This window comes from Aulonocara sp. 'chitande type north' Nkhata Bay, linkage group LG20 (assembly GCF_057382095.1).
Source record: "Aulonocara sp. 'chitande type north' Nkhata Bay isolate Kocher_YH1m ecotype deep benthic linkage group LG20, A_spYH_male_GT1.1, whole genome shotgun sequence".
In the NCBI taxonomy this organism is placed as follows: Eukaryota; Metazoa; Chordata; class Actinopteri; order Cichliformes; family Cichlidae; genus Aulonocara; species Aulonocara sp. 'chitande type north' Nkhata Bay.
In genome coordinates this window covers 21,890,318-21,911,904 of record NC_141363.1, presented here as the reverse complement: position 1 = coordinate 21,911,904, position 21,587 = coordinate 21,890,318, and the positions used below count along the sequence as shown (strand labels likewise).

The following is a 21,587-nucleotide window of genomic DNA, read 5'->3' as shown; positions in this document are numbered from 1 at the left end:
GGCTGCAAAGCAAGGTGGTTTTATTTTGTTAAATCCCAGTTTCCTTGGCTCATCCTTAGAGTGACAAGAGGAGTCAGGGATGTGCAATCTAGCACATGAGGAAGGCCAATATGAGGTGTGGCGTTTGGACAACCTGGCTGCAGGCAGGAGCTAATGAAAAATCCCATCAGGTGTATGATGGGAAATGTAGGCAACCAACCAGGAATATTATTCCATAGTGACTGACTGTACTGAGATTAGCTCTGAGGACTTCGAGGACTTCTGCTTTGGTGTGTTTGAGAGTACTTCACTTGTTGATATAATTTCCTTTTTTTAGGTACTTCACAAACCAAAGAACCAGGTTTTATCTTTTACTTTTCACCATTTTGTGAAAAGCAATCCTGCGTGGATCAGCTTCTTGTAGCATTTGTTTAAAATGTACAAAGCACAAAACCTTCAAATATAAAAACTTAAGGTGTGTTGAGCCAAATTAATCCTTTTCCCCCATGAAACCTTATAGTTAACAGAAATCCTTTATTAGTAAAAAAATTAATTATGCTCAGCAGATGTGATGTTCCATTTTTATTTTTACAATTTGTCATTAACACTCACGTTACAAAATCAAATGTTAGTGATACTGAGCTTTTGTGTCTTCAAATGATAGTGACAGTGAAGATTCAACATCTAAAATAAGATAAAGCCCCTGGTCAGGAGGTCAAATATGATTTAAGATTGTGGTCAAAGTCTGTAAACGTCTATTCGAAATAATTAACATATTAAATTATTCCCACCAAAAAGGTAAATTGAACCTTTAAATACATAAAATACAGACACGTCAAGCATGATTTCGATAAATATTTACAGGCAGCTTTCTGAACCCGGTCAGATGATCACAGTGACACCAGTTTAGCAAATCAAATCACACAAACAGTCAGATTCAAGTCTAATTCAGTCCAGTCCAGTCCAACAGTCTCTGATAAACCAGTTAAACCAGTTCATCTCTCCACCCGAGTCCACTCAGCTGGAGGATCTCTGGGTCCTCTGGGCTTCTGAATCCGACAGTTAAACCCTGAAAAATAACAAAATAAAGAAAATCAGAGAAAGTATAACTTCACTATGTGACACACAAATGCAGCAATAAGAGAGCAGTCCAACTGTGAGTAAACCGTCTTCTCTTCTGTCATCACCACTGCCAACTAGCACATTTTTTATCACCATCACCTCCCCCATACCACCTACACCATGTTCAGTATTCATAAGCAAAATTTAAAATAGTTAGTAGCACACCACAGTGTAGCTGTCAGATAATAGTAATAAACATAAAACAATCCTTATTTCTGAGCAGCTAGAAAAGCTCCAATGGAACACCCAAAAGGTTTCCAAGAGCACCTATTTGACATCTTTACTCATTTTTGGAGCAAAATCTTCCTTCAGTTCTGAAAAACAGAGACCAGAGAGTTAAACAGTCCAAACTCTTTCTCTCTTCGCAGGACTACTGACCAGATCGCAACCCCCTGATAATCCTCAGTCACTTGGGAAAATGCGTTTTCCCCAGCTGGTCAGCAAGTGGTTCCCAGTCAGCAAATAAGTCAAGTCAAGTCAACTTTATTGTCACTTCAACCACAGTTAATACACAGTGAAGCGAAACAACGTTCCTCCAGGACCAAGGTGCTACATGCAACATAAATTTACAACATAAATAAACAGAAAACACTAAACTAGCTAACTAAGAGGCGTAGTTAGCTGGCTAGCAGAGACAAGACAGACTGACCTAACATGAATTACAACATAAATTAACAAAAACTAACTAACTATCTAAGGATGACTTTTTTTTTCTTTTTTTTTTGTTAACAGACAGCAGACAACAAAATGCACGTGCAAATGTGCAAACAAGAGCAGCAAAGTGACAGTGTGACAAAAAAAACAAACAAACAAACAAACATTTTTAACTAGACTGACAGGTCTCCAGGGTTGGGCAACAGAGTTTAAATGATCAGTGTAACTAGTCACAGGTTTTATAATATTGCTTAATCCTCTTTCATCCATGAAAGAGAGGATTTACAAAGTTTAGCTAGATGTTTAGCTAGACGTTTAGCAGTTTAGCTAGAAGCTAGCAGTTTAGCTAGTTTGTTTCCATCTAAAGATTAAATACATCAGTAAGAACATGTTTTAAACTTTGGACACAAACTAAGATGGAAACTAAATAACAGTTTGGAGAGTTAGTATAGTTTGAATGGCTGACAAACAAAGATGTGATACCTGGTGACTAGCTATGGTTAGACTGGTTAAAAACACATTAGCACAGCTGTGTCTATGCTGAACGAGGGTTAAATTGTTCTTAAAGAAAGTTCATTTTTAAGGTCCCTGATGGGCAGAGTGTAACACATTAATCAGGCGGGAAGAAGAAACTGAAAACCGACCAAACTTGAGCCCAGACAACGTCTGAGACGATCCATCTACACAGAGGTCAGACATGGTTCACATTACTCTCTATAAAAAAGTCCTGACCCAAAGCTTAATGTCCACACCGAAATCTCAGTCTGAGTATTTCTTGTCGTTCTTGTCACTCTTATGCTTAGCTTAAAGACTTTCTGCCTATGAGCAGCAGCCAGTCAGAAGTATGTTAGCTTAAAAGTGGCTTGAGTTTGATTGAGGATGAACAGCACCAGTAAAAGACATAATTATTTTGAACTGCAAGTCCTGCCAACTACCCATTGAGTCCTTGGATAAAAAAAAATAATATATGAAGCTAGAATGAGCACAATACATGCCCTTAAAACACTAACATGCAACCACTATATCATTACATACACATTAAAATGACATTTCTTAGTTGCTATTACTCAACCTATATTTACACACATGCTTTTTAGACACACCGACTCTCTAATTGGCCTAATGTGACACAGTGAGCACTACAACACACATATTGTGTAGTCCGAGCCCGGCACCGAGAGTGTGGAATCTCCCATTCAGGATCTTGTGTTTGTTTTCTTTTTTTGCTCTATTTTTTCTTGTGTGTTAGCTGGTTAGTTACAGAATCCACAGAGTATTTGATTAGGTTAGGAATGAGTTGGACTGGGTTAAACGATGCCCCTTCTCCGTGTAGAAAGATGATGCTTACTGAGTGTGTTCAAATGTGTCAAGCGCAGTGTTGGGTAAGTTACTTTAAAATAGTAATTTAGTTACATTACTAGTTACTTCTATCAAAAGTAACGCAGTTACTTCAAGTTACTCGTTACTTTCAAAGTAACTAGTTACTAGGCAAAGTAACTTTGACCGCCGCCATGATTCTAGCCTACGTCACAGCGTCATGTGCGCTTTTTACATCCAACACAAAGACTGCAGTCGTGGTGCTTTGATTGTACTCAGAACTCGGAAATTCTGCCGTCTGAATAGGAAGATGTAGGTAACACCAGACTGCAGATGAGCTGCATACAGGGCTGGACTGGGACAAAAAAATAAATAAATCGGCCCGGGCATTTTGACTAGAGACCGGCCGCCATTATAGGAAAAATCATAAAGCCTTTGAATGAAAACAAACGCTGTTGTGACAGTGATGTACACTGTTCTGATGGTATATATGCATCAATCTATCAATCATTTGTTGTAAGATTCAGATAATTATTTATTAAAAGCGAAACATTTTAAATGAGAATAAGTAAGAAAAGTATTTCTTTGTGCCCCCCTCTCCCTGTTAATGTCCTACCTGCCCCCTGGCAACACTTTGCTAGAGCCGCCCCTGCACAGTTACCAGCTGTCAGCTACCTAAAAAAGGATCCTGGTGTTATTTGTCTCTCAGAAACAGTTCATAACTTCCCTTCAACTCATTCATGTCACCTAAAAGGTAAACCTGTTTCTCCATCACCTGTTCAGCTCTGATGATTCAGTAAGGACATCTCCTGGTTTCATCTTCATGTTTCCCTCTCACCACATATCCAAACCAACATCATGACCAGCAGCTTTACAGCTGTGGCTCCAGCAAACATCAGCTGATACTAGAAATTAATATTAAATAAATTCTAACAACAGCTGATCAAGCTTAAACGTGCTGCTGTTGTTTAACGCGATATCCGCTGGTTTCCTCTTTCTGGCCCAAAGTGGGCGATAAACAAACAAGAGAGAAAAGCCGATCAGCTGATCATTGATCAGTTTCATGATTGAAGTAGAAACGGGAGAGGGAGGGGAGAGGATGAGAGAAGAAGAGGCAGCTGTGCAGCGTAAACACAGAATAACTCCAGCTTTGTGTCTTTTTCATTCTAGCTGAAGTCCGGGACAAACTGTGTTCCTTTTCACCTCAATACGAAACGCGTAATATTTTCTCTGAATACGGAACGATTCCGTTTTTTTATGGGACGGTTGGCAACTCTAATAATTAACCTTATGAACAAAATAAAGTTTAACATCAGTAACATAGCACCCACCCAGCTGTATAGAAACTCTGTCATGCTAGCTAGTAAAGAAAAGTCAGCATAACGAAAATAAACTCCACCTAAACTTGGTTTATATCTGACCCAGATAGACTGCAGGTCATAACTTCTTACCTGAAGTTCAGTTCACCTGACACTCGGACCGGCGGCCGCTTCGGGTCTCTCCTCCTCCTGCCTCCCCTTTCCCTCATCCACCTGCTGGCCTCCACCACTTGCTAATGTTACTGAATCTGTGGAAGCTCCGCGATAGCCACCACACGAAGTAACGAATAACGAGCCTATCTAAATCCCAGTAACGACTAACGCGTTCCTGGTTTTGGCATAATAACTAGTTACTGTGCTCGTTACCACAATAATAACGTAGTTACTGTAACGCGTTACTTAATAACGCGTTAGTCCCAACTAGAGATGGACCGATCCGATATTACGTATCGGTATCGGTCCGATACTGACCTAAATTACTGGATCGGATATCGGAGAAAAATAAAAAATGTAATCCGATCCATTAAATATCACGAAAGCACCTCACAAAACTTGCAACACGCCGTAACTCACCTCAGAACATTAGCACGTCGGAGCAGTATGCATCACGTGATAGAGCGGCTGTGGCATGCGGGACCTGTCGGTGGTCTGGATAGCATGTGGAGCTTCGCTAGCAACCCCGCATTTCGTCTCCGACAAAGTCATCCCCGAGAGAAGTAAAGCAAGTGTGTAAGTCCATCTCTGAATGTTTGTAAAGCATTCCCACGTTAAGCTTAACGAGCGACTGCCTCTCGCTCTCCGGCTGCTACTTCAATCATGAAACTGCTTAATGATCAGCTGATCGGCTTTTCTGTCGCGAGTCCGTGTCTCTTGTTTGCTTTTGGCCCACTTTGCACCAGACAGAGGAAACCAGCGGCTGAACAACAGCAGCACGTTTAAGCTTGATAAGCTGTTGTTAGAATTTATTTAATATTACTTTCTACACCAGGATCTTTTTCTACGTAGCTGACGCTGGTAACTGTGCAGGGGCGGATCTAGCAAAGTTTAGCCAGGGGGGCCGATAGGGCATGAACAGGGAAAAGGGGGCACAGAGACATACTTTTCTTTCTTATTCTCATTTAAAATGTCTAGCTTTTAATTATTTAATATTTATCTGAATCTTACACCCAAAGTTTTAATCTGATGTAAAATGTATAGAAGTCCATTATTGTATATAGTAACTGTTAAGTCTAATATACCCTAGTAAGCTATAGTACTTTTTACTTTGGGAAGGTACTATCTGTGCAGTCTGCAATTTTGTTGAAGAAAGATGTTGAATCTATTTAATATTTCTTGAAAAATAATTGATTTCTGTGTATTTTTTTTCCACACTGCATCAAATTAAGGTTGATTACGTCGATTAAGCATCATGAGGTGGCGCGTGAGGGGTGGTTCCCTATTTTTTATTTATTTATTTTTGTTGTTGCTGGGAGTTGGAACCCTATTAGTTAGGTTGCTTAATATTTATGCTAAGTACTCTTTAAAATACCAGAATAGGGAGGATGGTGTAGGTTTAAGTTTATTAGATTGATCAGTATTGCTGAACTATGAAATATTTTTTTTTGCATACAGGTATAACAGAATAGCTTTAGTGTAGTTGTTGTTTTAAACTTGAGTATGAACTTATACAAAATGCAGCAAGATATTTAAAAAACAGTTTTGTTGATTAAAAAACACTATATCGGATTCATATCGGTATCGGCAGTTATCCAAATTTATGATATCAGTATCGGTATCGGACATAAAAAAGTGGTATCGTGCCATCTCTAGTCCCAACACTGGCCAAGCATAACTTTACAAGTGTCTATATACAAAAAGTTGAGAGGGAAAGACCTGAAATTATGAGTCTGTGAGGTGTGACAACATGAACAACAAAATGAGGTACTATTACATTAACTGTGAGAACAGGTGTACTGACCGATGCTACCAGGCGAACAGAAGCTGGTCACATCTGAGACTGAAGAGGAAAAATCTTCATAATCGTTACAGTCCATTGAAGATTTCTCAGCTGCAGGAAGAAAAGAGTGAATTTACTTCTTTAGTAGGCTTGATTACTGTAACAGCATCTTTACAGGTCTACCTAAAAAAAAAATCAGTCAGACAACTACAGCTCATTCAGAGCTCTGCTGCTCGAGTCCTCACTAAGACCAAAAAAGTGGACCACATCAGTCCAGCTCTGAGGTCTTTACACTGGCTGCCTGTCCGTCAGAGGATAGACTTTAAAGTCCTGATGCTGGCCTATAAAGCTCTGAATGGTTTAGGACCAAAATACATCAGTGACCTCCTGACCCAGTATGAACCTTCCCGATCCCTCAGGTCATCTGGATCCGGTCTTTTATCAGTTCCCAGAGTCAGAACCAGACACGGAGAAGCTGCATTCAGCTTTTATGCTCCTTATATCTGGAACAAACTCCCAGAAAGCCTCAGATCAGCTGAAACACTCAGTTTATTTAAATCCAGGTTGAAGACTCACCTGTTCTCAGCTGCACCAAATCCACACTTTTAAGCTTAAATTTCAAAACTTATATTTTAACTACTGATTTTATCTACTGATTTTTTTAATCAATTTTAAATCATGCTTTTTATTGTTGTTTTTAATGTCTCTGTAAAGCACTTTGAATCACCTTGTTGTTGAATTGTGCTATACAAATAAACTTGCCTTGCCTTACATTTCGAGTCTTCACGTCCCCTTAAATCCCAAACAGCACTCGCCCGCCCCTCCTTCACCACCCTCTTCTTACCTGCAACCAGCTGATAGTCTGAGCCCTCCCCAGGCTTTTGACCGGTCGGTGATGCTATGTCATAGATGGGTGTCACTGAGGGTGGCAGGCTCTGCTGTTTAGCTCGGGGTTTGACGGTGCTGTAGATGGGAGCAGCTGACACACTCTTGGGGTCGTTGTCATAGTGATGGGAGGTGGGCATTGTCCTGAAAGGACAAAACAGCCATGATCAGTGAGTGGAGGTCTTGTGGCTCTATAGTGTAACAAGTGAAAGATCCTGGGACAAATCCCTTTGCGGTTGTGTCAGGAAGGGCGTCCAGCAAGCATGCCACGCCTTTAGGGTGGAGGTGTAAAGAGGCAAGAGGGAGTGAAGGGGTCAATCAGCCAAAGCAACAAAGAAAGGTCGGGAATAGACTGCAGGCAGAATGGCGAGGATAAGACAAAGTTAGAGAGGCAAGGCTGCGATTGGTTGGACATGTCCAGAGGAAGGAGAGCGGATACACTGGACAAAGGAGCTGAAGATTGAGCAGCCACGACCACGGAGAAGGATCATGTAGTGAAGGAGGACCAGCACAGGGTTAGTGTGACAGAAGATCTGTCCACACAGGATGCAAGCGATATGCTGAGACGACAGCAGACGAACTGCTGTGGTGAAGTAGAAGACGGCGAGGATTTAGGGTGTGGAATGAGACTTTTCATAAACAATAACCATTTATTCTTTTTACATGTTTGTGCATCACAAAATCCTAAAATGTCTGCATAAAGCACACTTTAGTTTCTTTACCTGCTTCCAGGATTGGATCTGGACAGGGGTACAGCTGAGTAGGTGGGAGCCGATGGGGGTGGATGGGCGTGTTTGGGCTTGTTGACCACAGCGTACGTATCATTCATGACAACCTGCTGTGATAATCTGCATGCAGACAGAGAGAAGGACAAGTACATCTGAGCTGCTGTATGAGGCCACATTTTCAATCGTGTGCAGCTCAGTGATGATCAGGACCAAGCGGTGGTAAAAATTACAGTAAAACGTCCAAGTTTACAGCAGCAACAACTCCACAGCCTGTGACTAAAAACAGCTTTGGTTTCTGCAGCTAGTTTCCCCCTTTGCAACACTTCTTTTTAGGGGAATGACACGTAACCGACGAACGCTAACACAGGAAGCTGTAGCTGCTGCTCACCCCAGCCAAGTCTCTAAACTGGACCATGTTTGTGCTGTTGTTGCCTTTTGGACTGATTTTAACAACGCACCAAATAACATGTCAGAAAATTCCACAGCTTGTCCACAAAGTTTATTTTCCAGTTTTGGGGTATTAAATCCCAGCATTTCAATATGTTAATTAGTAAGTGCGTGTTTATTTGTGTACATTGCACCTGTACGGCGCACCAGAATTAGCTCCTGAGAGCACCTGTCAAATGTGGCCACATTTAGTTTCAGAAGACCAGATATAGAATCCACAAAACCCCTGCATCACATCTTCCTATTTACGTCAGCTTGTTTCCAGTTTGGATTCTTTGTATCCAGTTTGGTTTTCACAGAAACATCTTTATATTCTGACTTCAGAACAAAGATGCACCACGTTGTTTATTAATAGTAGGTATGTTTCTAGTTTTGGACAGAGATAGGTGACCACTTCCTGACAGTAGCAAACACAAAAGCATGACGTTAGCTTCCTAAACTAACCTGAAAATGACTGTTTAAGGCGTGACATGCTTTCACTCTTCTCCCACCAACAATATGACTGTTGATTAACAGAAGAAATAAAAATGTTGAAGTAGACACAATTTGAAAAGTGCCAGAGGCACACCAGAAGTGCGAAGAAACTGTTAGACTGGTGCGATCAGAGGAGAGGAAGCTTGAGTTTCACAGGCAAAACTAAAAAAAAAAAAAGAAAAAAAAGAAAAGAGAACTCCCCTGCCCCCAACTCAAAAAAAAAAAAAGAATTAAATATTGCAATTAAAAGTAAGAACTCAACAGCAGCAGTGTGGTTTCATATGTGATGAGCTGCAAAACTGAGCAGATGGGGAGTGCTGCCAATGTGCTACTCAACACCACATGCAACAGCATACCATCCCACTCGTCAACAGCTTTTCATTTTTATTTTGAGAAATGTAAGTAATATACAGTACTGTGCAAAAGTCTTGTGTCAGTCTTTGTCCGGGCTTTCCGAAGGTTTTGTGGCTGCTGTCTCACCCAACGTCAATGCAAACTTATTACTGAGCATTTTCACATGAGTGGTTCATTTTTGGGGTTTGTTTTTTTTAAACGCCATTTAACACTGACCGATGAACCATTTGCTAAAAATGAACTCAAAGTAGCGTCAGTCAGATTTTGCTCCACCATAACATCTAACTACAAAATGACAAGAAAGCCGTCTAAGAGCTGGGATGAAGAAACAATGTGGTCAAACTCAGTACAGCAGCTAAATGCTAACACGTATGTTTGCATTTATGAAAGCTGATGAGTGCGTCTTGGATATGAACACAGTTTCTAATACTTAAATGAGTTCAAAGCAGTGGGTGTATCATTTGATCCTCTACTGTTAACTGAAAGGTTTAAGGATGGCGTGACCTTTTAACTCCTATTATTAAAACTTTAAAATAAGCTTCGACTCAAATGTGACAAACGAGTCATGTACATGAACAGTTTCTTCCGGCTCTAAAACCTACAGACTAGAAGCTTTTTTGAAAACCCATCAGATTGTGGAAAAGGTTACGCATGGTTACATTTACTCAGGTTAGTCAGTTTCACTTCCTCATTTGCAGTCAGCCCAGATTAATCACTTGGACTCAGATTACTCAATGTTAGCACCTTTGCATGGGATCCCTGTGGTGCTGCTTTAATTAAAGCCTTAACACTCCCTCCAGACGTCCGTCATCCTGTGCTCAAAGTTCACCTCAAAAGGGCCTTTTGGACTGTGGGAATGATCCATGTGACCTCAGACAAGCATCAGCTGTGACCCACTTTAAATCAAAGATAATTAAACACTTCCTTCTTGGTCGAGCTTTTGGAAAGTGCTGATATCCGAGTTGTCATTTTATGTAACTAGCAGAGCATCTCTTCACCATCTACACTGCAGACTTCTCCCACAATTCCCCCCAGTGCTTCCTGCAGAAGTTCTCTGATGACTCTGCAATAGTCGGCCTCATCACTGATGGGGACGACAAGGAGTACAGAGGTCTGACCCAAGACTTTGTGGACTGGTGCCAGCTGAACTACCTCCAGATCAACACCAGTAAAACCAAGGAACTGGTGGTAGACTTCCGCAGGCACAAGCATTCTCCACTGCAACCACTGAACATCCAAGGTATGGACATTGAGGCTGTGGACAGCTACAGGTACCTTGGTGTTCATCTGAACAATAGACTGGACTGGACTCATAACTCAGACGCCCTCTACAGGAAAGGGCAGAGCAGGCTGTACCTGCTGCGGAGACTCAGGTCGTTTGGGGTGGAGGGCCCACTCCTGAAGACCTTCTATGACTCTGTTGTGGCTTCTGCTATCTTTTATGGTGTGGTCTGCTGGGGCGGCAGCATCTCTGCTGGGGACAGGAAGAGACTGAACAGGGTGATCCGAAGGGCCAGCTCTGTTCTAGGATGCCCTCTGGACCCAGTGGAGGTGGTGAGTGACAGGAGAACGGCGGCTAAGCTGTCATCCCTGTTGGACAACATCTCCCACCCCATGCAGCAGACTGTGACAGCACTGAGCAGCTCCTTCAGTGGGAGACTGCGGCACCCACGGTGTGGGACGGAGAGATTTCGCAGGTCTTTCCTCCCCACTGCTGTCAGACTCCACAACAAAGACTTTAACTGATCAAGCACACACATCCATACATATGCAATAATACTAAGTGCAATAATCCTTTCTGTCATCGTTGTATTTTTACTCAGTTGTATATAGTATTTGTATTTGTATTCTATTTTTATCTTATTGTATATTTATTTTATTTTATTCTACTGTATATAGTATTTTATTCTATTCTGTACAGTTGTGTACTGTATTTATTCTTATTGTATTCTAATTTTTGCCTCATAACTTTTGCACTGTCCACTTCCTGCTGTGACAAAACAAATTTCCCACGTGTGGGACTAATAAAGGTTATCTTATCTTATCTTATCTCACTGGTGATGTCCACAGGTTCTAGACTTCAGCCACTCGCTGAACTTCACACAGTGGACAAAACATGAAGTGAGTTTTTACAGCACAGCACTGTGGAACTATAAAAATGTATCGTTGTAAACTACAAGCCCCATGATGCATTGCAGAACCGAGCGTTCACATTAACACCGTCGATCTGATATCTTTATATTGTGGCTCATGCTGTCACTGTAGCACTGCTGCCGTCGGTTAAAATTTGCATCTCTGCAGGAAATCACAACTCTACTTCCTGCTGCAGCCTCGTGATCACGGTCGTCGTGGTTACAATGATTGCAAACACTGTGCACCAACTGTGGTCCCGGAAGGAAGTAAAGACTGTTTAATTGATTGAGCTTTGATCTGAGTTTCATCATTTGCTCCTACTCTAACCTCCTTGCTCAGCTGCTTCCTTACTTCCTCATGTTTCCTCTGCGCTTTCATCATTTTCTCCCTCTCACATTTCCCTTCAGTTCTCCTTTTTTTCCTTCCCCTCTTCTTTTTATGTCATTCCTTCAGCATCCCTGTCCTCCAATTCTCACCTCCTACATCTACTTCCTCACCCCGTTTCCTCCCCTTCTTTACCCGCTCACTCTGTCTCCACGGAAACATGATAGCATATGGGAATGGAGGGTGGGAAGGTGCTAATTTAACACCTCGGGGTGAAGCATGCTGTCTATATCGGTCTCTCTGCCTACACAGATGGGTGTCAAATTAAAGAAAGGGGCTGAACTCTCGACCCCCTAAAACGAGGACATTTTCCTGTGTGGTGAATTTTTATGCACCAATTTACAATCTTGTGCATGAATTTATGGTGAAAATGTCTTTGCAAAAAGAAAACACACAAAAAGACTCTTAGAAAGCCTAATTCTCCTCGACGTTCTCATTTATTATTGCCCCTCACACACATGCAGGCGTGATTTACTCTTCTGGTTTTTTGCCCGTTGTCTCATATGAAGCTGCGTGTGCGTCTTTTGTTTGGGAAAGAAACCTGCTTTAATGCGCGTGTGGCACCTGTCTCCCTCTGTGATATCTTAAATCTGTGTAATTGATTTTTGATCCCTGGATTCTAATAGCTCAGGTAGGTTTTAATTAAAACGTGCTGCACAGTCACAGATCTCTTATCGCTGCGCTTTAGATCGCAGCTTTGTCACCGAAGCTGACTGAAAACAAAGATGACAGGATTATCTAAAGACTTGGTTTAAAGCCTGACTGATATTAGGCCTCCTGATTTTCCTTCTGGCTTCTCCACATTTGTGATCGCAGCTCTGAATGTGTGCAATGCAGCTGGGATGACCACTTATCACAAACACACTGGGAGTTTCCATGAGACTCAAAAATACCGACTGATACCAGCCGAAAGAACATTGTGAATAATCTTGTAACTATTCTGCCTCCTTAATGCTTTTACTGCAGCAGGATGAATGCATGCATTATAAACGTGTATGCGGGACTAAAATCTTTGCCCCTGAGTGAGGGGATGAGGTGACTCTGCTGCCGCGGGGGTCGTTTTGCTGACATGGTTTGGGTGCTCTTGTCTCCTCAGGGCAAAAGGTCAATACAAATCAATGAAAAGCTGTTTTAGTGAAACATTTCCAATCTGATGGATGTGCCCTTCTCTGCAATGACAACGTCTCCATTCATAGGACATGAGTGCTCACTGAAAACGATGTCAATCTAATGCCATAACTCGATCTCAGACCAATTCTACTCCTCTGGGAAATACAAATCACATGAGGGCCCGTCACGCAGTTTATCGACAAGCTTTAATTTAGTCAATAGCGCACGTGCCATAAATCATTTCCTTGTACATTTTGGTGCATATAAAACCCTCAGTTCTGCTTCCAGAACAACTGATTACATTTCTATTCAGCTCATAGAGCTGAATCTGACAGCTGCTGGTTCTATGGAGCACTCGCTAACACCAAATATATCCTGACGCTAAATCAAAATAATGGACCCTTACATTTGTTCTTGCAAATGTGCATGCAAATGTCTCTCAGCCTGATTCGCAGGCCTGAACATGAAAGCTCCCTGATGGCATAGATCACTGGTAACAAACAGTCCAGCATTATACCATGAAGCTGGCTGCACATAAAACTTAAACCAGCCTTTGGCGCTTCGTCCCTTTGAGATTTGCCTTGAAGTAACATTCTGCTGTAGCTGCATGCCTCTTTTCAGCTCAGTGACTCTCCGGAGCGCCTGTTCTCTCCCTGTGACTCCGTCTCTCTGCTGGTGTGTGGATTCGAAAATCAAAACAAGAACGCAAATTATGCTCTTTGAAGACAAGGCGGCTACACGGGCCTCCGTTTACACCCAGTAAAGTTTTCAGTCTCCCACCTCAGTGAAAACCTTTCAGACCACAGCTATGCTGGTTGGGCCAAAACAAAGAGAGCAGGTCAGCTACTATTCTGCAAAATATCCTTGTTCTAGAAACGAATCCCAAGTTTCTCTCTGATGCCTTCACTGGAGTATTAATGTGTGAATGTTAGAAGCACTTAAGCATAGAAAAAAGTGGTTGTAAGAATAGATGAACGGGGCATGTTGTATAAATAGCTTTGAGTGCTCAGAGTAGAAAAGCGCTATAAGAACCATCCATTCACCTACTGAACCTGACACATGTGCCTAAGATGGTACAGGCCACAGTCTGCTGTTCTGAGACCATCATGGTAAATATAACTGACTCTTTTCTGGTAGCACCTGATGGCTCTACAGCTTCCTCTACAACTTTTCCACACGTTACCTGCAGGGCACGCAACAAAGCAAATGACTCAAATTCAGCATTAAATGGCCTTTAATCTACTGGCTCCCCATTACGATGTGTGTGTGAGTGAAACTGGTGTGTGCCTGCGTTGTGTCTGACAATGAAAGGTTAAAAGAAAGACCTCCGAGTAAACAACTTGCCTGCTCCAACTCCTATAACCAAAAATAAACAGTTGGGTCGAGAGTTAGCTCACCTCACTACAACTTCCAAGCTAGCAAGACGTACTAACAGTGCCTACACACACACGCATCACATATTCACAGCATCTAGTAAAGACAGGTGTAATGACGACAATAACAAACTAAAACACACAATCAGAAACATCAGGGTGGATAAAGATATAATTAGTTTTTGGAAAATAAATGACTGGGGAGAGGCCAAAGGGATACCCCAAACCTATAGGGCTGCACCAAAGAAGAAGAAAAGGATGAGGAGGGGCTCTAGCTTAATAGTCTGGAGCATTCACAGCTAGTGAGTGTTTGTCACGCTCACTGGCTCCTCCATGTTCTATCCGAGCAGCACCCTCACTAAACCCAACGGAGCATTTCCTAAACATTGTAGAGACCAAAGAGGTCCACGTGAGGAGGTCGGAGGGTTGGCAGGGGCACGTGCAGGAAACCTTTTGTGTTTTGGGACTTTTCCAATTACACTTTACTTTCAGCTTTACTCACTGGAAAGGTTTTGACACCATGAACTACGTGGTTAAAGTGCTTTGGGTTCACATTACTGACAGACACCTCTCACCAATGACAGCATTAGGCACGGATACCGAAAGACACATTTTGTAGAAATCAAACACACCAGCAGCTTTGGCAAAACCGCATTACCAAAATTGGCGGGAATGAGACAGATTCATGTGTAAAAGCAGATTGTGTGTTTTTTTTAATATATGTATGGTGCCTCTCTGTAGATAACATGCACGCACCTGTTGCTGGAAGATGCAGCTGTTGTGGTTTTCTTTGTCTGAAAATAGAAAAGAACAGTTCAGTTCATCTTGAAGAAGAAATGAAGGATTTCTGTACAGCAGATGGAAAAGGGCTTCTGGGCAGAGTGAGACAAAGATGACTGAGTAAACGTATGTAGCACACAGGCCTCCAACTGTGGAGCCAATCATCACTTTCATATTTATGGGGTGTGTCCCAACGTTACCCCTCACAGAGTAAATGCAGCAGCAGAAATTCAATTCAGTTTTTTCAGATCACCCGTGTTGACAATATGCACATCGATACGTCTCATTTCTGAACTTAAGCGCTTTCCTTTTATTTATTTCGGACCTAAATCCACAGAAATGAGGTCACGGGAGATGAAGATCACCTCCGAGTCTGACTTGAAAACGTGTCGGCTTCGCAGGCTGGGATTTGCATGTTGCAGCTTTAGCAGAGACTGCTGCAAGTGAGAGAAGATGCTCGTCAGCTTTGTTTGCGTCGAGCACTGTAAGTGGTTCATGTGTAGATCAGAATAATTCAAACCACAACACTGGAGAGGCTGCTTTTAAAACTCTGATGTCTGTTGTGTGTGTTTAGATCTAGAATAGCCATTGTGTGTCTGCAGACAGCAGCTCAAACTGGGGAAGGAACACTGATTTAAGAGGTTGTTTATGGGCTTTTTTGTGCGTTTTTTCCCCCCCATTTGCCGTCTTTGTAAGGAAACAGGACGTGCCGCTTCATGTGCTTTGATGCAATGGTTAAAAGGTGCATGAAGTTGTCATTTATCTGATGATCATGATGTTATGTTGTCCAGTATAATTCAGCAAGTCCTTCATCAGATCCTTAATCCAGTCACAGGTACAACATAATAAGGACGGCCCAACAAACCTCTGACTGTGTTTATCGTGCTGTTCGGCTATTTTAATACACGGATCACAAACCTGCAGCTTCCCCCGTCTCAAGAGGTTTGATAAAACATAAATAGAAATAACACAACATGACTGAGCTATATTACTAAAGCTAACAACACGTTAGCCTTCAATCAGTTGGACTTGGAGGGTAACTACACACCTAAACAGCACACTGCAGAGCACTCGTATGTGATAAAATAGGATTTATTTGCATCTAATAGTGATGTTGAGAAGCTAATTTATATGTAACAGTCTAAAATATGTTTTGTTACTCTATTCGTGTGGTTTTAAATTTAAAACTCAATATAGGTTTTTCGATTGTAAACGTCCACAAACCCACTGATGGGCGAAGCTTCTTTGTCCTGAAAAAGACCCGATTGTTTAGAAGTCGATGGGAAACAGCCCGGCGTGGCTCTGTGACCTGTGTGGCCTGTTTGTGCTGTTGCAACAGTGAAAACACAACCTTCACAACTGAGTGCTCTAACCCCTGCATCTGTCCATCATTTATCTACAGTCTTTGCGCAGAAATAAAAAAATATTTTAACCTAAAATTCAGAAAATGGTTCAGAAACGCTCATTCTGGTCTGTTTAAAAACTTACTGCTGTATTCAAAAGTTTACATCAGAGTTTTTAAGAGGTTATATAAAATGAACTAAAAACAACAAACGTGTTAGTCATTTAAATATACTACATAAACTCTTAAATTTATTTACTTACACTAACACAATACACAGTTTTAATGTGGCAAATTTTCTGTAAGAAAAAGTAACATGAGGCAAAAGCTGGTTGTACGTTTGGTTTGCATACGTTACAAGTTAGAACTGCACTGAATTTCTTTACACGCTCACGCAGCACTAATACTGGGTCCTGTCCCCGGACAGGCTTCCAGAAAGCGAGCTTTTGGAAGAGAAGCCAGTTAAATTTCTTTAATGCAAATACTGTGTACATATATTACTTTACTTATCACAGTAAAGACACAGATAAGTGTACAGCTGTCATTTTTCCTCGGGGTCCTGTGTCCTTAAAGTGAACTCTCACAGTATTTATGAGAGCTGCTGTTCATGTCGGCGCTCTGGATCGAAGGTTAATGAATCTGTAACGTCACAAAACGGCGCACATTTGTAGCTGAAGGTGGTGAAATAAAAGGATAAAGATCATGAATGCTATTTTGTGGCAATGTCGACAAAAGTTTGATGCCCAGAAGAGCTTCGAGAATGAAGCTGTAGTACCAGGTAAAGAAAAATATTTACTTTATTAATGCCAATATGATCCACTGGAAATCACCCCATCAGCCTTAAACGTAGAAATAAATAAATAAATAAATAAATAAATAAATAAAGGCATTTGAGAAAATTTGGAACTACATTTACATTTAATAAAATTAAATGTCAATTATTAATAATTGTATTTATGCTACTATAAACAGAACCATCTGTGTGCTACTTCCTATCAGAGTTTCTCTCTATTGTGTGACCCACTGCTGGATTTTTGTTCCATTTGTACTCATTTTTATTATGTCAGCTTAAACACAAATACATTAAAAACCATTCTTGCACAAATAAAGTACAATTCTAACTTAAAAGGCGGCTCTCAGTTTAAATTCAAGTCCAAGATAAAAATAAAAGAAGGAACGTGCCAGTGTTTCTAAATATCACCAATTCCCTTTTTTGTTCAGCAATAGAAAAGCGAGCCATGGCTCTCAGCTCGCGAGGTGAAAGCAGAGATACCACTGAAGCAGTGACATAAACAACAAGGTTAAACTCAGATCACCTCAGAAAACTCTACAAAACTGATGTAGCACAGAAGAAAAGCACAACAAAAATAAGCCATGTTTGTTGGAGTGGACCTACCTTCCGCCTCTGTGCTCCGAGCACTCTGCTGTCAAACTGCGTGCAGCAGAGGATTTGCAAAGAGGAACTCGGAGTTAAAGAACATTTCCTCTTTCTGCAGCTGCTCTCAGTCTACTTCCTCTGACTCCAGCATACTCATTTTGTTGTTACTGTAACACAAATAGATATTCGTGTTTTACCTGTAGGGTGCTGTAGACCTGCTCCTTAGATGTCTGCAGGAATTGTTCAAACATAGAGATGGCAGCTGTGTAGATGAACTGGAACTGATCCTGCGAAGAACAAAGGAAGAAAAGTTTCCTCTCAGCGTGGAAGACTGATGGAAGCTGACCGCGCTGGGGTCGGAAAACAAGACGAGTCATAAATGCAGAAATAAAGCCACTAACAAAAAAAAAAGAAAAAGAAAGAAAGAAAGCCACTGTTATTCTGACGCTGTGCAACACAATACATTTTAATCTAAAAGTCACAAAGTAGGGAATGAAATGTTTCCATTACAGAAATCTAAAGTACGAGGAAAAGAGACAAACTTTCTCCATAAATATACACCAACCAGACGTAACATTCTGACCACTGACAGGTGAAGGGAATAACACTGATTATCTCTTCATCATGGCACCTGTTACTGGGCGGACTCAACCTAACATTTTATCCTCAAAGTTGACATGTTAGGAGGAGGAAAGATGGGCCAGTGTAAGACGGTGTGATGGTTAGACGACTGGGTCAGAACATCTCCAAAAATGCAGCTCTCGTGGGGTGTTCCCGGGCTGCAGTGGTCAATCCAAAGTGGTCCAAGGAAGGAACAGTGTTGAACCGGTGACAGGGTCGTGGACGGCCAAGGCTCACTGATGCACGTGGGTAACGAAGGCTGGCCCGTGTGGTTTGATCTGACAGATGAGCTACTGTAGCTCAGACTGCTAAAGAAGCTAATGCTGGTTCTGTATAGCAAGAGACCCGTCAGGGTGCCCGCGCTGACCCGTGTTCAAGAATGGGAACATGAACATCAGAAGTAGACCATGGAGCAATGGAAGAAGGCGGCCCGGTCTGATGAACATGCTTTCACATCCTGGTGGATGGCTGGCTGCCTACATCGCTTATCTGGGAGGCAGCCAGCTGGTGGAAGCAGTGTGTTGGTTTGGACGGTGTTCTGCTGGGAAACCTTGGGTCCTGCCATCCACGTGGATGTTACTTTGACATGTACCAACTACCCAAGCATTGTTGCAGAAACCGTGCTCGCTGATGGCTGTGGCCTCTTTCAGCAGGACAGTGTGCCCTGTCGCAGTGCTGCCCCTCAGCCTGTCAGCAGATACAATTATGGTATCAATTTCAAAAACCATTGCTTTGTTTTCAAGTTGTTGCATTCACGAGGTTTTCAGAGAACCTGAAGCCGACCTTGAGGTTCGCAAACTAAGATGACCATGCTGCATGCCGCTGACAATACCCCATCAGCCTTTTACGGGTGAAGGGTAAAAATGGTTGAGGAATGGTTTGAGGAGCACAGCTACAAGATTGTGATGGTGACTTGTCTCCAAATTCCACAGACCAAATCCAATCAAGCATCTGTATGATGTGCTGGACAAAGATCCACATCCCAGCGTACAGGACTTAAAGGCTGTGTTGCTAACATTTTTGTGTGGACACCACAGCAAACCTTCAGGAGTCTATGCTTCAGGGGGGCATTATGGCATGATGCTATGCCTGATCAATGTACATCCATCCATGCATTCCTATCCCAGCTACCATTGGGCGGAAGGCGAGGTAAAGCCTGGACAGGTCGCCACACAGGGCTAACACAAGGACACCAGAAACATTCACACCTATCCACAATTTAGAATCCCCAATTAACCCAACCCCACTAAGCACCTGTCTTTGGACTGTGGGGGGAAGCTGGAGCACCCGGAGAGAACGAATTCATGAACTGAAAAAGAATAAAAATTTTAAACTTTTACTTTTTAAGCTAAAGAGTTACAAAGAGAAAGATGTTGTGTGTCATGGCTGCTGTTGCGTTATGAGATAAAGTGATTTCACAACATTTTAACCGAATACCATTATAATGTGAAATTGACTCCCTTGCTGTTAAAAAGCAGCTGATGTTCTTTAAGTGCTGTTCCTGGGGATTAAATAACTCCTAAACTCTCACACTTGCTCGATGAAGCACTTACTTTAGTTTGCACTGTTGAGGGTCTCTGCCTCCTGAGCTCCAGGACGATGTTCAGGATGCTGAACTCTGGTGTGATCTTCTGCAGAGCGAGCAAACAAACACTGAAGAGCCGCCCCAAAACACAGAGAGGCTGCAACATTCACACGTTACATCTGACATGCCTGATCTCCTGGAAAACAGACTACGTGCTTTTATCCGGCCTCATCTTCTGGTTTCATTAAAAGGTTTACTCGTCACATTAGGAAGCTTTTAAACACACTGATATTAGCTCAACTCAGGCTTCTCAATCTGAGACGTTTGTATCTTCTGATCAAACTCCATTTATTACTCTTAGGTCACTAAAAGAAAACCATTTAAAATCTTTAAAAAGGGTGAAATGTGTATTTAAAAAAGTGAAAACATGAAAAGAGAACAAAGATTCAGGACACGTCAGATTCAGACATTCAGCAGCCACACGGCGGACCAGCACTGAGGCCATGTGATGTGTTATCATGTGTTACCTTGGTAACCAGCAGGTCATGGATGTAGTCTAGTGCACAGATGACTCCTGTCCTCCCACAGCCTGCGCTGTAACACACACACACACAAACATACACACACACACACACACACACACACTCAGCAACAGATGCAGCATGCATGTTAACTGTGCCATCGTTAGCAGGTGTTACCTGCTGCATATTCACAGCCTCCTGCTTTCGATGTGTGGGCATGTGTTTGCATGTGTGTGTGTGAGTGCGTGTCTGTTTGTGCACGTGTGTGTGTGTGAGATAAGCTGCCATATGTGTGATCTATCCTGCTGAATGTTAATGACCATCTGACCTGCGATCTGCACCAATTTCACAAACAAGCTGCAGTAATGATGAGGCATTACCAGCCGTGTGTGTGTGTGTGTGTGTGTGTGTGTGTGTGTGTGTGTGTGTGTGTGTGTGTGTACCTGCAATGTATCACCAGAGGTGAGACGTTGGCTCCACGGCTGCTCCTGGCTCTCTCCAGCATGTCCAGGACTCCAGCAGTCTCGTAGGGAACGTCATGATCCGGCCATGAAAGGAACTGATAATGAATCACTGACCGGCTGGCCTGGAGGAGGAGGAGAAAACAAATTATTTTAAAACTGAAAAGGTCAAGTCATTAATATTAGCATTCATAATGATGCTTTAAGTTATTCAAAAGGTCCGTTTCCAAAGAAACTTCAGAATTAAAAACAAAATGCAACGAAAATGAAATCATTCTCCGTTTAACTGAAAATGGTACAAACTGAAAAAAAAAACTGAAATTGAGATCATTGTTGGATGTGATGCCAGCAGTTCTTTCAAAAAAGGTTTTGATGGCCCAGAAAATCCTGTAAAATGTTTGTAAAACTAAAAGGAGAAGAAAGTTTTGAGTGCATTAACCCATAAACTCGAAACACTGCTGCCTCCTAATTAAGACTAAAGCAGAAACATCTCGTCAAAAGGAAAACGTCTCCTAGAAATCGCTGCCACTGTGTCCTCTGGAGGCTGTGCGTCTAAACTGGTTTATTCCAACAGGATGGCTCTGTATTGAAAAATTTGGGAGCTTAAGTGGCCTTTCCAGATATCCCGCCCATTGAAAGCACAGATTATGAAACAGAAAGGAGAAGTTTGGATTTTAAAGAACAGTTTCCAAACACACAAAAGAAGGCGTGATGAAAAACGATGTCTTTGAACTATAGCCAATG

General features: G+C 42.0%; 1 protein-coding gene across 2 annotated transcripts in view; it reads right to left on the bottom strand.

Moving 5' to 3' along the window:
• Window positions 1–548: 548 nt before the first annotated feature.
• The window catches only part of ptpn18 (protein tyrosine phosphatase non-receptor type 18), a 37,108-nt gene continuing 16,069 nt past the window's right edge, over window positions 549–21,587 (bottom strand). For both annotated transcript variants that reach the window (XM_086277888.1, XM_086277886.1), the window contains exons 8-16: window positions 20,826–20,968; window positions 20,389–20,455; window positions 19,890–19,967; window positions 17,913–18,002; window positions 14,972–15,009; window positions 7,935–8,060; window positions 7,172–7,356; window positions 6,349–6,438; window positions 549–1,048 (exon numbers count right to left, since the gene is read on the bottom strand). In XM_086277888.1, the coding sequence (XP_086134014.1) occupies window positions 975–1,048; window positions 6,349–6,438; window positions 7,172–7,356; window positions 7,935–8,060; window positions 14,972–15,009; window positions 17,913–18,002; window positions 19,890–19,967; window positions 20,389–20,455; window positions 20,826–20,968 (891 nt within the window). In that variant the 3' untranslated portion in view covers window positions 549–974. The remainder of the gene's footprint in view (window positions 1,049–6,348; window positions 6,439–7,171; window positions 7,357–7,934; window positions 8,061–14,971; window positions 15,010–17,912; window positions 18,003–19,889; window positions 19,968–20,388; window positions 20,456–20,825; window positions 20,969–21,587) is intronic.